General features: G+C 35.4%; 1 protein-coding gene across 2 annotated transcripts in view; it reads left to right on the top strand.

Moving 5' to 3' along the window:
• The window catches only part of GABRA6 (gamma-aminobutyric acid type A receptor subunit alpha6), a 30,612-nt gene extending 17,539 nt beyond the window's left edge, over positions 1-13,073 (top strand). Inside the window, exons 7-9 of one of the 2 annotated variants that reach the window (XM_026117576.2) lie at positions 2,476-2,733; positions 7,692-7,749; positions 8,700-13,073. In XM_026117576.2, the coding sequence (XP_025973361.2) occupies positions 2,476-2,733; positions 7,692-7,739 (306 nt within the window). In that variant the 3' untranslated portion in view covers positions 7,740-7,749; positions 8,700-13,073. Of the gene's footprint in view, positions 1-2,475; positions 2,734-7,691 lie in introns of both variants that reach the window. The other variant, XM_026117562.2, reaches the window with a different exon arrangement.
• Positions 13,074-13,433: the final 360 nt, after the last annotated feature.

Here is a 13,433-nt window from a genome sequence, read left to right as displayed (position 1 = left end):
GAATATTGCCAGATAAGGATTAAGATATACATTAACAACCATCTTTTTAGGAACCGTTCATTCACCACAAAAGGTCAAGCCATCTTGCTGTAAAGCAAAAGACAAGCTATCTTGTTATTTGCACAATTCGGTTCAAAGCAGAACATACAAGCAACTTGAATGAAAGCAGTGGCTCTGGCTCTGTCAGTCAGTCTGTTTATAGAGTGGGATTACTATTATTATGATTAGTGCAAGTGCACATGGAAAACCCTCTTTCTGTTTCTGTGACACATCTGTAATGTTCTTCCATTTAAATCTCTGCTGCTTGCCGGGTAACTGGAAAATGCGAAACCAAACGTCTGTGTTCCAGATAGGCACATCCCTAGACTATGAATACCACTTAATATCGATTCAAAGCATGGTACTCATCATTTAATGTGTAGATGGCAAAGTGAAAGGAAGAGGGATAAGGCAAGTAGGATGTGTTGATGGGACATAGAGGAAAAAGGGCAATAGATAAAAGACATACATACAGAAAGAATGCTTTTTTTGTGCAAATAAGATATTGTTCTCTCTGCCTTTTACTTAGACTAAATTCAGTTGCAAGGAATCCATCTCTCCCCAATTTCATTTGGATGCCAGTACATTCATCCACAAGCAGAAACTGGCATTGTGTTGTAGCAATGTAACTTGCTCTCACACTTCGGCAGTAAGACTGAACACTGAGAGAATAATTTCCATTAGAACTCTTTTTTTAAATCATACCTGAGATTCCAGGTAGGTAGTTTAGGCTAGTTCTTTATCTACAACTTATGGCCCAATTACAAGTATGGACAATGTATTTCAAAACATGCTCATTCCTTTTTCTCCTAAAGATGCAGTCCTTCATCTGACTGACAAAAATCTGTTTGTATGCATAGAACTGCTACAGGATAAATCATGACAATACTGGAAGTGGGCTACACTTAAGTAAATGATTGTCACTAAAAGATGCCCAAAAATGACTTTGGAAATTACCTACATAGCTAACAGAATTTTGCTACCCTAAAACCATTTAAGTGTATCTATTCTATTTTACAATAGGTAGATATACTCTGTTGTATTGTAACAGTATTTACATGGCCTAAGACTTCTCTTATCAGCTTCATTCATTCAATCATCTAATTTGGCTGACCAAAAAAGCTGCTTATTCAAACCCAGAAATAGCTATCAATATTTTGCAATTTGACTGCACAACATATTTCATCAGTGATCTAGAAATAAGTTTTGCAGTAGTTACACCTTCACCTATCCTTAGACTCAAGCCTAACTGAAGTGTTGCTTGTTAACGTTGCTTGTTAGAATCTAAGAAGCTGCTCCCCATTAACATAAAACTTGAGTACTTCATATCAAAACAATTAAAAAAAGGAGAAGGCATGCTTTACTTTCTCATCTTCTCAGCCATCAGGCATGTCTTGTAGCTGCTGGCATGGATGTATATTCCTCATGGTGATCTCTGGGTGGTGGCAGTAGCAGCAGGAACTGCTAGCAAAGTTTTGAAAATTTCCTCCTGTTTCATACTACTGTGGAACTGGATAAATAATATACATTATAGCAGGCCTGAAGCCTGTGATAGATCCTATTCCAAAGCCATTTCTGCAACTATGTTGCATGAATGTATGTTTACTTTCTCTTCTGAAAGTGAAAAAATGGCAAAATAGAACAGGTAGGTGATGAATATAGATGTTGGCCTAGCAATTAAGGAGGTAAATACTAAATGTTCCTGGGGTCTGACTAAATTTTAGGAGATTTTGTACAACACTCTGAAGAGTAACTGGAGCTGGCTATGAATATTGTACAAAGTATGGGAATCATGAGGTTTCATTTTACAATAAATTACACTAAAAATAGTCCCATTATAGTTAGGAAAGACTTTGTCTTCATTTGTATGCATGAAACTGCTGCAGGAATCATATTTGAAAATTGAATTTCAGCCTAGAGAAAACTGAGATTTTGGCATTAATGTCTTCAGCACCTGTAAAGTTAGTTCATTTCCTTTCTTTCATCAGTTTTCCAGTTTATCAGCAGCTAGTATGGGGACCAATAACAGTGTGACAACTTGGCTCCATTCAGTGAGTATTTGCTAAAGCTTATCAATGGGCTTATACAGTGAAGAATGCACTGGAGCCAGCTAATACATACTGTTTGGTTTAAAGCTGATTCACACCTACATAAGCTTCAGTCATACCAATGTATTGCAATTTAGGTACACTGTTACCTCCTTTTCTGTTCCTTTTAATGCTCTTTTCTTCCCCTCTTGCAGCTTCCCATTAGTAACATGCTAACAATATGGAGAGCACATACCTCTGTATGTTTGCATTACCTGTGATTTCTTTAGGTTCTATAGCACAAAAATGAAAGAAAAATTAAAAAGAAGCAGTAAGATGCCTAATATTGCAAAATCTAGAGCTGAAACTCCTGTAGCCATAAAAATAAACACTTTTTTTTTCTCCACAGCATTCTGACTCCAATTGTAACCTGAAGAAGCGAGTGAACTCTGTAACTTCTCAGGCAGATCAGTCTCCTGAAGCCAGCATAATATCAGATATTGCATCCCAGTGTCAACCAATGTCTGTTGCTCCACCAGCCCCACCACCACCACCCATTGGAGGGACAAGTAAAATAGACCAATATTCTAGGATCCTCTTTCCAGTGGCATTTGCAGGATTCAACTTGGTATACTGGGTTGTTTACCTTTCAAAAGACACTATGGAAGTGAGTAGTAGAATTTTACGGTACTCAATTATAATATATTCAGTGGGCCAATATTCATTTAGTTGTTCATTTAGTCTTGCAGCTCCAGTTAATCAGTTCTTTGTAAGGAAAGTGATTGATATTACCTTTCTGTAAAAATCAGCTGTGGTTTCCAGTAATAATGGCACTCTGAGTACAATGCCAAAAGGCAATCTGAAGCTGAGAAATGCAAACATTTCTACACTATATGGCACTGAGTAGGACACAGACGATTGCGTAAGGCATTATATGACACCGTTCTTAGCAAATATATAAATCTTGTATCTTCCATTTCTTAATTTTCCTATCTGTAGTAAGGAGTAGTAGAGCATTTGTTGGAGCAATGCAGTGAAGGAGATAAGAACTTTAATATCTCCTAAGATTTTCTCAATGAGGTAGTAAGATAACAGTCTCCAGAAAAATGGTGGATATACATTCTAAGCATTTATCAGTAGTGCAAAGAATTGTCTGCACTTGCAGGACACACTGAAGATGCAATTTTTTGATACAATTGAGAGTCCCTGTTTTTATACATTTTAACACTAACTTTTCCTGGTCCTTCAATATAACTGAACTATTTTATGCAGATAGAGCTGCTGAATTCTTTGCTTAAATTTGTTTGAATCACACAGTGAGATATCCTGTCTTTAGATTTGCATGAGGTCCAGAAGAGATGCGTGCCCTACAAATTGAGCATGCCTAGAATAATCAGTCAGTGATTAGCTTATTTTCAAGCAGTCATTAAATTTTAAGTCTTTAATGCTTTAATTTCCTAATTTTTCCTTCACATAAATACAGCTAATGGTGTCCCATTTTGCTCGTATAAAATATATTCATTTGCCTTTTTGCCATGGAGTTTTTGAAACTCACTATACTTTGCTGTCAGTATGATTGATATACTTAGCTTTATTTGGCTGGGGAGATAATGATGGTATTTGGACAGTACAGAATGCACAAAGTCCATATATCAATAAAAACAGAGGCTTGCAATCTGGTATGAGTGGTGTGCAGATTATACCTTTATTTCCTAGATTAGAGGTAAAGCAGGCCAAGGGAAATCTCATGGAGAGCCAGGAGATGTTGCAGTTCAAAGTAGCAAGACAATGTTGATCAGCTGATTGGTGGCATCTTGCCTCTGCTTGCAGCAGAGGCTACTAGCTGCTAATTTTGCTGATCTCTGCTACTAGCACGATCTGGAAAACGCTGTCTCTCAAAGAGGTAGTGTACTGCCAAGCAGCTTATATGAAATCAGGAGGGCAGGAAGATAGGAGGCACTATCTCTTACAAATGTTCCTGCAGATGTCTCTCTCAAGAGGTCACAGCTGCTAACTCCTGGCCACTCAAAATCTGTCCAATGCTAAATTTAGCATTCATGCCAGAGATACTGATCCCTCTATTAAAATATTGACTATGTGTGCACGTTACTTGTCACAACCAAGAGAAGTATCAAAAAAGCTCATGTATAATTATTACAGCTTCTGGTAGCATTCTGTTTAGGGGCCAGTTCCTCAGCTTATGTAGCTTGCCATAACTCCAGTGATTTCATTTGACCATTAACATTTTAGATATAGAAATATTTAGAAGATGGCTGCCGTTTTCCCTTGGTAGCTATGAAATATTTATACCAAACTGCATGTATTAATAGTTATATTAGAACTAGCCTTTTGAAATACTTCTAAAAATTGGCCATAGTGCTGACTGTAAATACTTTTATAACATTTCACTTCTGCAAGCTCACAAACCTGCACAAAAACTCAGAAATTTTCTATATTAGCCTTACAGAATGACAGAAATCCAGCAGCAAGATTTAGAGAGCAGAACAGTATTGGCAGCTGGGGTATTTGAAATGATGAAGAATGTAAACAATTATGTAAAGTGTTGCTCAAGCTCTTCTTCATAAATTACATTTTTCTGTTTGCTCAGTTGTAAATAGTAATGATTGTGATATACATTACTGGGTTTTTAATTCAGTATGTTGTATCAGGATTGTTTTTGCTTGAAGAGTATGTATAAAAAAGTTACCCTTTCCATTCAAGCAGAGGAGATACACAAGTTAGACAAGCAAAGCATGGCATGCTTAAAGGCTAGTTCAACTCAGTTACAGGCTCAGGCCCAAAACAACTATTTGTACAATATTACTCATAATTATCAAACTATTTTGTGAAGATGCAGTAGTTCTGCATAATATTAGCTTTTTTAGAGTTACTAATCACAGTTAATTTGGATTTTAAAACAACAAAAACAGCACTAGAAATCTAATCAGTTTGTTGAAATAACCAAATTCCCTGTGCACAGGTTGTTGTAGTCCAGCTGTCCAGGATTTTGATTAGTGTAGTTTGGAATGTGCTTAAATTCCTTGCAGAACATCATTCACTGTAAACAAGTGTTGCTTGATTGGGGTCTCTACACTGGCCCCAATCTTAGATACACAAGAAAAAAACCTAATCGTCTCAGGAAGCTCTCTCCACCAAACAAAGACTGCACTCTAGGGAGCACACTTCTCTGCCTTTGGCTGTGTAAGGGGCTGAAAGACTATCCTGCTAACTTCAGTAGTGGCTGTAGTGTCAGTTTTGTCATTGTGGAGACTCCTAAACTGAATAGCTGCCTACCATCTTTGGATGGCCCATACAAAATAAAGCAAGAAGCTTTTTTACAATCCGTCTGCTTTGTCCTGTCTAGAGAAGCAGGATATTAGCACTGGAGTCACAGCTCATTCCAACTTATATCATTATTTTCCAGTCAGAGTCTTTGACTTCAAAGGAAGTGCAAAATCTTTTTTTAGTTCGTGTTTTGAATACAGAACATCAACTGGAATGAGCAGCTTTGTTAAAGTTAATGTCATGACACAGACCTGCATGAGATGAGGAGCTGTCCCCTAAGCTATTTGGTAGTATTTCTGTACATTACTAAGCATTTTTCTTACAGCTCAATAGGCCATATGTTACAGGCATGAAGAAGTCATTCTTGTGTAGTGTCTCTGATAGCATTTGTAAGACACTTTGGGATTTGTTATACTGAGTACTTTTCGAGTACATTCTCCTCCCTCTCCCCCCTCTAGTCATTTTCTTATCAGAAGACTTCAGGTTAATCACCCTTTCTCATATTGTACATGTAAACTACAAGAATTACACAGAAATTCTAGGATTTGGATGTTTGCATACCAAAGAAGGTGTTTCTTCTGAAATGTACACCTTTACATGTTGAATGCTGTTTTTTAAAGCAGCCAGGTTGGGCAAATAGCAAGAGTAGCTTTCACTGAACTCTATTTTTACTTCTGTATGTGTTGAACCAAGTTTAACTCAGCGAATCAGAATGTTCAGCAGCAAACTTTCTTTTAAAGAAATTCCTCTTTTGTTAAATTTTTAAGCAAAACAGCATTCTTTGGAAAGGATAGAAAGAATTTTCAAATTGAAGCAAAGTGCTTCAAATAAATGCTTTTTGTACATGGAGGAAATGAGAAACTTCTCTTCTGGCCTTCATATTTAAATAGATGGTTCTACTCTCCCATAGGATGTCTGGGAAAGCATTCTTATTCAGTAGCAGTCCACCACACACCTTGATACTTATAAGATGTTTCAACAGAAAAACTGGTTTGCATTTTGGAGTGTTGCAGGATAACAGTTATATTGGCAAAACTATAGAAATAAAGCTAATATAATTCTTTACCTGCATTTTGCTAGACAGCATGTTGTTAGAGCCTCATTTAATTGGAGACATAGAAGAAAAAAGAAATAATTTGAAAATATTTATATAAAATAATCCCCAGTTGAAACAGCAGATGCCAGTTTTTAGACCACAGAAAATGCTGATACTCATGCTGTAAGCCTCTTTCTCAAAAGGTTTTATAACTGAAATGCTGACAGATGTTTAACTATAGCAGCATAGATGTACCATTTATAATATGAAAAAAAATCAAAGCATTAAAATTATTTTAAGAGGACTTACTCCCTTACAATGTAAAGGTCAGTTAGTAATTAATTTAGATATAAAGTATGAGAATATGAGATTCCCCATGATTTGTACATGGAAAATGTAATCTTGCCAGGCATGTTTCTGTGATGCATGTTCTTCCGTAAAGCACAATAATGCCCACCAGCCACAAAAAGCTCTACGCAGTAACAAACAATGCACATTTGTATAGATTAGCCAAATAAAGTTCTTGAAAAGAGAACAAACTTATCCAGCAAATAAGAAAAAGTTATTTTTTAATTTCTTATACATGCATTTTTTTAAACCTTGCTAAGTCTTTGAGCTGAATACTAATTTATGACAGTGATTTTGATAGGTGAATTGCATGCTTGGTTTATTATAATAAATTTAAAATTTGCTTTACTTTGAATGTAAATAATACCCTTTTAATGAGAAAAATACAGGTACCCAGACTACCTTTGCCATCTCATTCATAGTGCACATGCTCTTCGTGCATATTCTGACACATCTCCTTTCTAAAGTAACCTGTACCAATTTTTATACAGAACATTACAGTTTTTAGGTATTAAAACGTGGACTAGTGTCTGCATGGAGTGAATCAGACTAAAGAAGGAGATGATTTAAAAGTTTTAAAGACAATCTGCAGGAAAACATTACAAGTATAGAGATCAGCTTTTATCCTTGAGGTAGGAAAAAAGGTAAAAAGGCATTGAATGTGCTAAACATGCTGAGCATTTAGCTTCAGTATGTTCATATTCAGAAAGCTTGCAAATCATATGGGAGAATAAAGTTCAGGAGAAAATAGAGTCATTAGAATACATGCTTACAATTGAGCTTTAATGATCCAGGCAATGAATATTACTTCAGATTCTGAGAAGATTCTCCCTTGAAATGTAATTCTGTTTTAAGCCTTATAGAGACAGCTAAAAAAATTGTAAGTGAGGTGTGTTTGTAGATTAACTAAATTGTCAACAATCTGTAACAAACCTCTCTCTAAACTTTTCTTCCAGTTTTTTGAACCAACTGCAATGCATCTTCGAAATGATCAGTCCAACTGAAGAACAGCAGGTTTCAAAGAAAAATCACTTAAGTTTTTGTAGGATTTAACTGACTTCAAAGGATGTGTCTATTCACAGGTGCTCTAATTGTCAAACAGGGAATATCTATATTGAACATCACCTGGAAACAAACTCTGGACAACTCAAAGATAGAATTTGTACAGAATTCTAAGTATACTTTCTTACGATTTCTTAATTGATTCTACTATAAGAGTTCCTGTTTTGTTGAATTGTCAAAGAATAAGAATGTGTATTTGTTTTAGTCCTATTGTAAATGACTGAATGTTTACATTTACACACACCGTCAATAGTAGGATTATTTTTCTTAATACAGTTAGGATTGCTAAAGCAAGCGAGATTCTGAACTGGTATAACTTAGCACAGTTCCCATGAAAGGGAGCTGCAATCCCATCATGTTTTCATCATCTTTAAAAATGAAGGTAATATTTATAAAGAACAAAATATAAGGAAGGAGAAAAACTATTGGTTAGGAACTTTAGCTGGTTAATTATGATACCGTCACTTTTTTTGCTGAGAGTGACAATGTACAACCAAACTAATAAAAAGCAATTTTGGGGCAGGACTGATACCAGGAAGTTTTAAAGGTCTAAACCTGAATGGGCAGAAGCAGCAGCAGCTACCCATCAAGCTACATGCAAGCCTATGGCTCCAGGGAGCTTCCTGGAAGCAAGTCACAATAGTTGGTTAGGGAACCAGCTGCATTTTATCACCTGATTGTACTGCACTGCCCATAGCAAACTACCTAAAAGTTTTTGCACAAAGTACTGCCAGCTAATTTATTTCTCACTCTGACCACAAAGCTACAGGATTTTTTTCATATTTCATAGTTGTCTATCATTTCATTGTATATTCATTCTTCATCTCCATAATCCTTGTTAAGAATGTAATTAGTTAAGATAATGCCTAACCAAATCAAACCCAAGCCTTCTTTTGTTGCAGGCATAATGGATGCTGGTGGGAGTCAGAAGCACACAAGCAAATGTTACAAGCAGCCAAATATAAATTAAGGACTCCTATCCTGAAATTAATAAGTACATCAAAACTGAATTTATTTGCAAGAGAAAAATGAAATTCTGCATTGATTCAGGAAATCCAGGGTCTCTTGCTTTTTCTAAACCAAATTCTTAGCCACTATGAGAAAATGTTTAGGGGTTGGCTGATTCCAGTAAGTTAGAGAGCTCTGTTGGCTCTGTAACAATTTTAACTATCTAAGGACATAGCTCCAGCTGTTTTTCTCCTCCTGTTTCAAGAGACACATACAGCTTTTGCTAGTATAGTAACTGGATCACTGCTTGATCACATGCTAGATCACTTTTCAAACTCCCTATTCTTTACCTCTGTAGAGCCTAGATATGGGCAATTTAAGTACAGTTAAGTCAATAATTGCTGTCTACAGAAAGAAATATGCAATTTGTTTTTCCCCACTGGCAGCAGACTAGCACATTTGGATGTATTTGTAAGTGCACTGAATTCTTTCTTCAGTTTCTTTGAAAACAAATTTGTGAAAATTTTCCCCATTTTCAGCCTTCATATACTATTTTTAAAAATTAAAACATGGACCCCATGCAAATTTATATATTGTAAGATGTATTTACATATTATATTATTTTGCAAAAAGCAAAATGTATTTTAGGGACACAGGTTATTTTACAGTGTAACTATACTTATTTTTGCTTCACAGACTTATTTTCTATTCTGAATATGTTAATATAATATATATCAAGTATCTTCAGAATCCTTTAAAATTGTTTTTTGCACAAAAAGTGTTTAAAAGCTGCAGGAGAACAAAATTGAAGAAGCTGAATTTTGTATTGAATCTTGCCTACAGAGAAATCTTAGGAGAAGTTTTAGAGCAAATCTGGAGAACTATTGAATAGTTAAAAATTTCATTGCAGTGTAGTATTTAAATGTATAAAATACTAGTAGCTGCCTAATTAGTACGGTGTATCAGCACTTTAAAATGTACTAGCAGTTCTTGGTATGGGACATCATTTTTCAACATAGCCACAAAAACTGCTTATCTTGTTTCAAAGGAGGACAAGAGACATGTGGACAAGATAGAGAAGAGTTGGTTCTCCACATCTGAGTATTAGTAAGGGAATGTGTATTTTTGCTATTAAATGCTTTGTAGAAAAATGGGTATAATTAATGGTAGTGTTAATGTCCAGTTATTTCTTAGAATAAATATAATTACTTGCTATTTATGTCAGTTCTTAACAAGCCTGGTTATGGCCCAACACCAAACAAGCAATGCAGTTAAGAACAGAAATAGAAAGGCTTATATATGTGTATTTATTTGTATATTTATATACATTTTATAGAATATATAAATAATGTGTATTTAATACAAATTTGAAGGAAATTAAGTGATGTGGGTTTTTCCAGCATTTTTGAGCATATGTAATAGGAAGGGCAGGAACTAAAGTAGCTGTAAGAAGAGATTTTGCATGTGCAAAACTGGACAGTGAGGGGGAGAAGGCTGGCAATTACCTCAAGCTATTACACTCTGGTAATATATTATTTGACATTGACCTAACTTTCTATGTATCCTAGCAGGAAGTTTTCAGCCCACAAACCCTCAAAGAGGCAGTGTGTGGCTTGAATTCATCTTCAGTGCTTGCTTGATCAGAAGTGGGAGAAACTGAAGAACTAAGGACACAATTGTAGAATTTTATCTTAGATACAATAGAAACCTCAATTACATGTTAGTCTCCACTGTTTTTGTCTGGGGAGTTCTGAAGTTCTCACTCCACTATTTTTTCATGATTCCTGAACAAAATAAAAATCCAACAGTTTAAGATGTATATGGCACACTAGATCAGCCCTGAGATCATCCAATACTGTGTCCAAAGAATAGTCCTTACCAGAAGCTAATACAAGCAGTGTATAAATCCCTGAAATATGGATGTGAAGAAAGTCCTGAATACTCTTGTTACCAATTCAGCTTAATACCAAATACTGTCCAGGGTTCTGATGCATCTTGTCAAGATACTATCTTATTGTCTTTCTGTTATTATAAATATGTAAACAGAATTCAGATGCAACTTTGTCATTGCTTAGTTTCATTACATTCTTATTTCTCTTCCAGTTCATAAGAACGTTCCTTATCTACTTTATAACATTCATTCTTGCAGGATTTTCCTGTAATCACTAAATAATCAAAGCCTTTCAACTCTGTTCAAATGCTGTCCATCACCTAGCTTTATTAAGACAAAAGTTCTTATCCACAAGCAGAACTGGTAGAGACTTAGGGAGAATAAACTATTCCATTCTGCATCACTTCAACACAATCGTTACTAAATTCTGAGCCATGAGGCTGGGAGTAGCAATTCTGAGGCTGGAGTGATGGTTACATAGAAAGAATAGAGATCCACACTTCAATTCCAGATAGCAGTTTGATGTGATAGCAACTGGGTGCCAGCACAGTGTATTGGATGTAGACATTACTGACAAAGCATGAATGAAACTGAGCCATGCTTTCTGTTTATATCTGAGAAGTCTTAAGACATAAGGGTTGTCCAAGACAAAAAAAAATCCAAAAAACCCGAAAGCACCCATACAACTGTGAGCTAACAAACAGAATTCTGCACATCTTGAGTGTCCCTGGTTTACAAGGACATATTCTGAGTTCTGTCCAGAAACAAAATATACACAATCTTTCAAACACAGAGGAGGAAATAATCCTAATCCATAAGTATTTAATATAGTTGCATAAAATTAGGACATCACAAGTCATTGCAGAAATTCATAAAGCATTTAAGCTACATTTTTGCTAAATCAAAACAAACACTTTGCAACACAGCTGGGTTGTTATCAGATCAATTTTTTTTTTACAAAGAGGTCAAACATGAAGAAATTCATGAAAACATGATCTAACCTCAGTTGTGACTGGACTTTTTTTTTACTGTATAAATAAGAGTAAACATTTAATAGTTTTAAGGTACTAAATTCTTCACATGCCTTAAGTAGCAAATAAGCCTTCTTTGGGCCATATGATTCAAGCAGTATTGCAAAGATTTGGTTTTTTTTCCACACCTGCTTTGTTATAAAATTTTCATGGAGCAGATGGAAATGATTTGGAACTAACAAAACTGGCAACCTAAAACTCTACTGCAGTGCTTAACATCTACCCTTCAAACAAAAAAAAACATTTACTGTAACTGAATCCCGGCTTTGCTGTGGTTAACGTTAGGAAATGGCTACTGTAAGAAGTTGACTTTTCTGAAGACTGTAAAATGTGTGCGCCTACTTTGACTATCTGGAAACATGTTTCTGAACAGAGGTATGGGGAATGGTTAAAAGGTTTAAAATCAGGTTTTAGATCACAGATGCCAGCTGTGTGAAATATCATAAGAGACAAATACTAAAGCTCAAACCATGCCTTTTATTGTTTGCGTCCACCCTCTTCCTGTTTACCAAGTGATCCAAGTGACTCACTTATTTAAGACAATGCAGATAACTTCTGATCTCATTGGGAAAATGGTATTAGAGAATCATTAATTCCCCAGATTAATCTGTGGGAAAGTAGGATTGTGGTGCTGAGATAGACTGGAAATGATTGGAAATGGAATACTTTAAAGATTGGAATTTCACTGAATAGATTTTTTTTTTAAAGGCAGAAATATCTTTGCTTTGTATGAACAAATGGATGCATTTTGGCCAATAAATGTAATCAATGTGTATTCTCAATTTTAATAAGCTATAAATTCCTCAGCAGCTAAAACCTGACATGCTCTTTTTTTGTACTCAAACATGTTTTAGATAATGAGTTAAAACTTCTGTTTCCTTTCTGATCCAGTCTTCACATTCAAAAATCTATGTTAATTGCTTGGCACAAGAAGTCTACTTGCAGCTCAAATCTATTTGAAGGAAAAATGATTTTTTTAAAAAAATCTCAGTTTTAAGTTTTACCCAAATACATTTTATTTAGAAACTCTGTAGCCTTCTCATTTGTTTCAAACAGAATTTTGTGAACTAAATCTATTTGGGCAGGTGCCTTTTAGTACTGTGTAGTAAACAATTATCTGAACAGCTAACTTTTATAAATTGTTCCTAGGTTGCTACAGATCAGCTGCACAGTCTCAAAAGAGTAACTGGATAAGTATTAATAACAAGTAATTTTATAATTCTATGAATACATGTGAGACACCCAGAGTGCAGCCTCTGTATTACCTAGTGATCTGTTGGGTTGACTCCTGTGCTACATGCTGCCAAGAGCAGACTTTTTTTTGTTAATTAAGTTAATTCAAAGCATGAAAAAAGAAAATATTAAGAGTTAAAAAAAATACATTAAAACTGTAATATACCACTGAACATCTTGCATTTAGGAGATAGAGGTTGTATTCTAAAAGTTAAGGATGCATGTCTAGGTCATTTATTGTATCCTGGAACAGCAAAAGCCTGTGAGCAAAATTGTGAGTGGTATATGGTGCCTTCCATCAGCAAAAGAGATCTTGCTAATGGCAGCCAGAGCTCAAAACACAAACTGGGGGCAAGGTAAGGTGATTTCCTTTACATTTGTAAAAGGCAGGACTAGCATGGAGAATCAGTACATTTAGCATTACCTGTGGAGTTTCATTTAGTACCTTTTTTTTTAAAGGTAGGGTTTATTTTAGAGGGTAAAATACTGAATAAAAATTCCCAGGTTGGGGAGACCTGAGTAATACTGTCACA

This window comes from Dromaius novaehollandiae, chromosome 15, assembly GCF_036370855.1.
Source record: "Dromaius novaehollandiae isolate bDroNov1 chromosome 15, bDroNov1.hap1, whole genome shotgun sequence".
Classification (NCBI taxonomy): domain Eukaryota; kingdom Metazoa; phylum Chordata; class Aves; order Casuariiformes; family Dromaiidae; genus Dromaius; species Dromaius novaehollandiae.
This window is presented reverse-complemented; position numbering and strand designations above follow the sequence as displayed.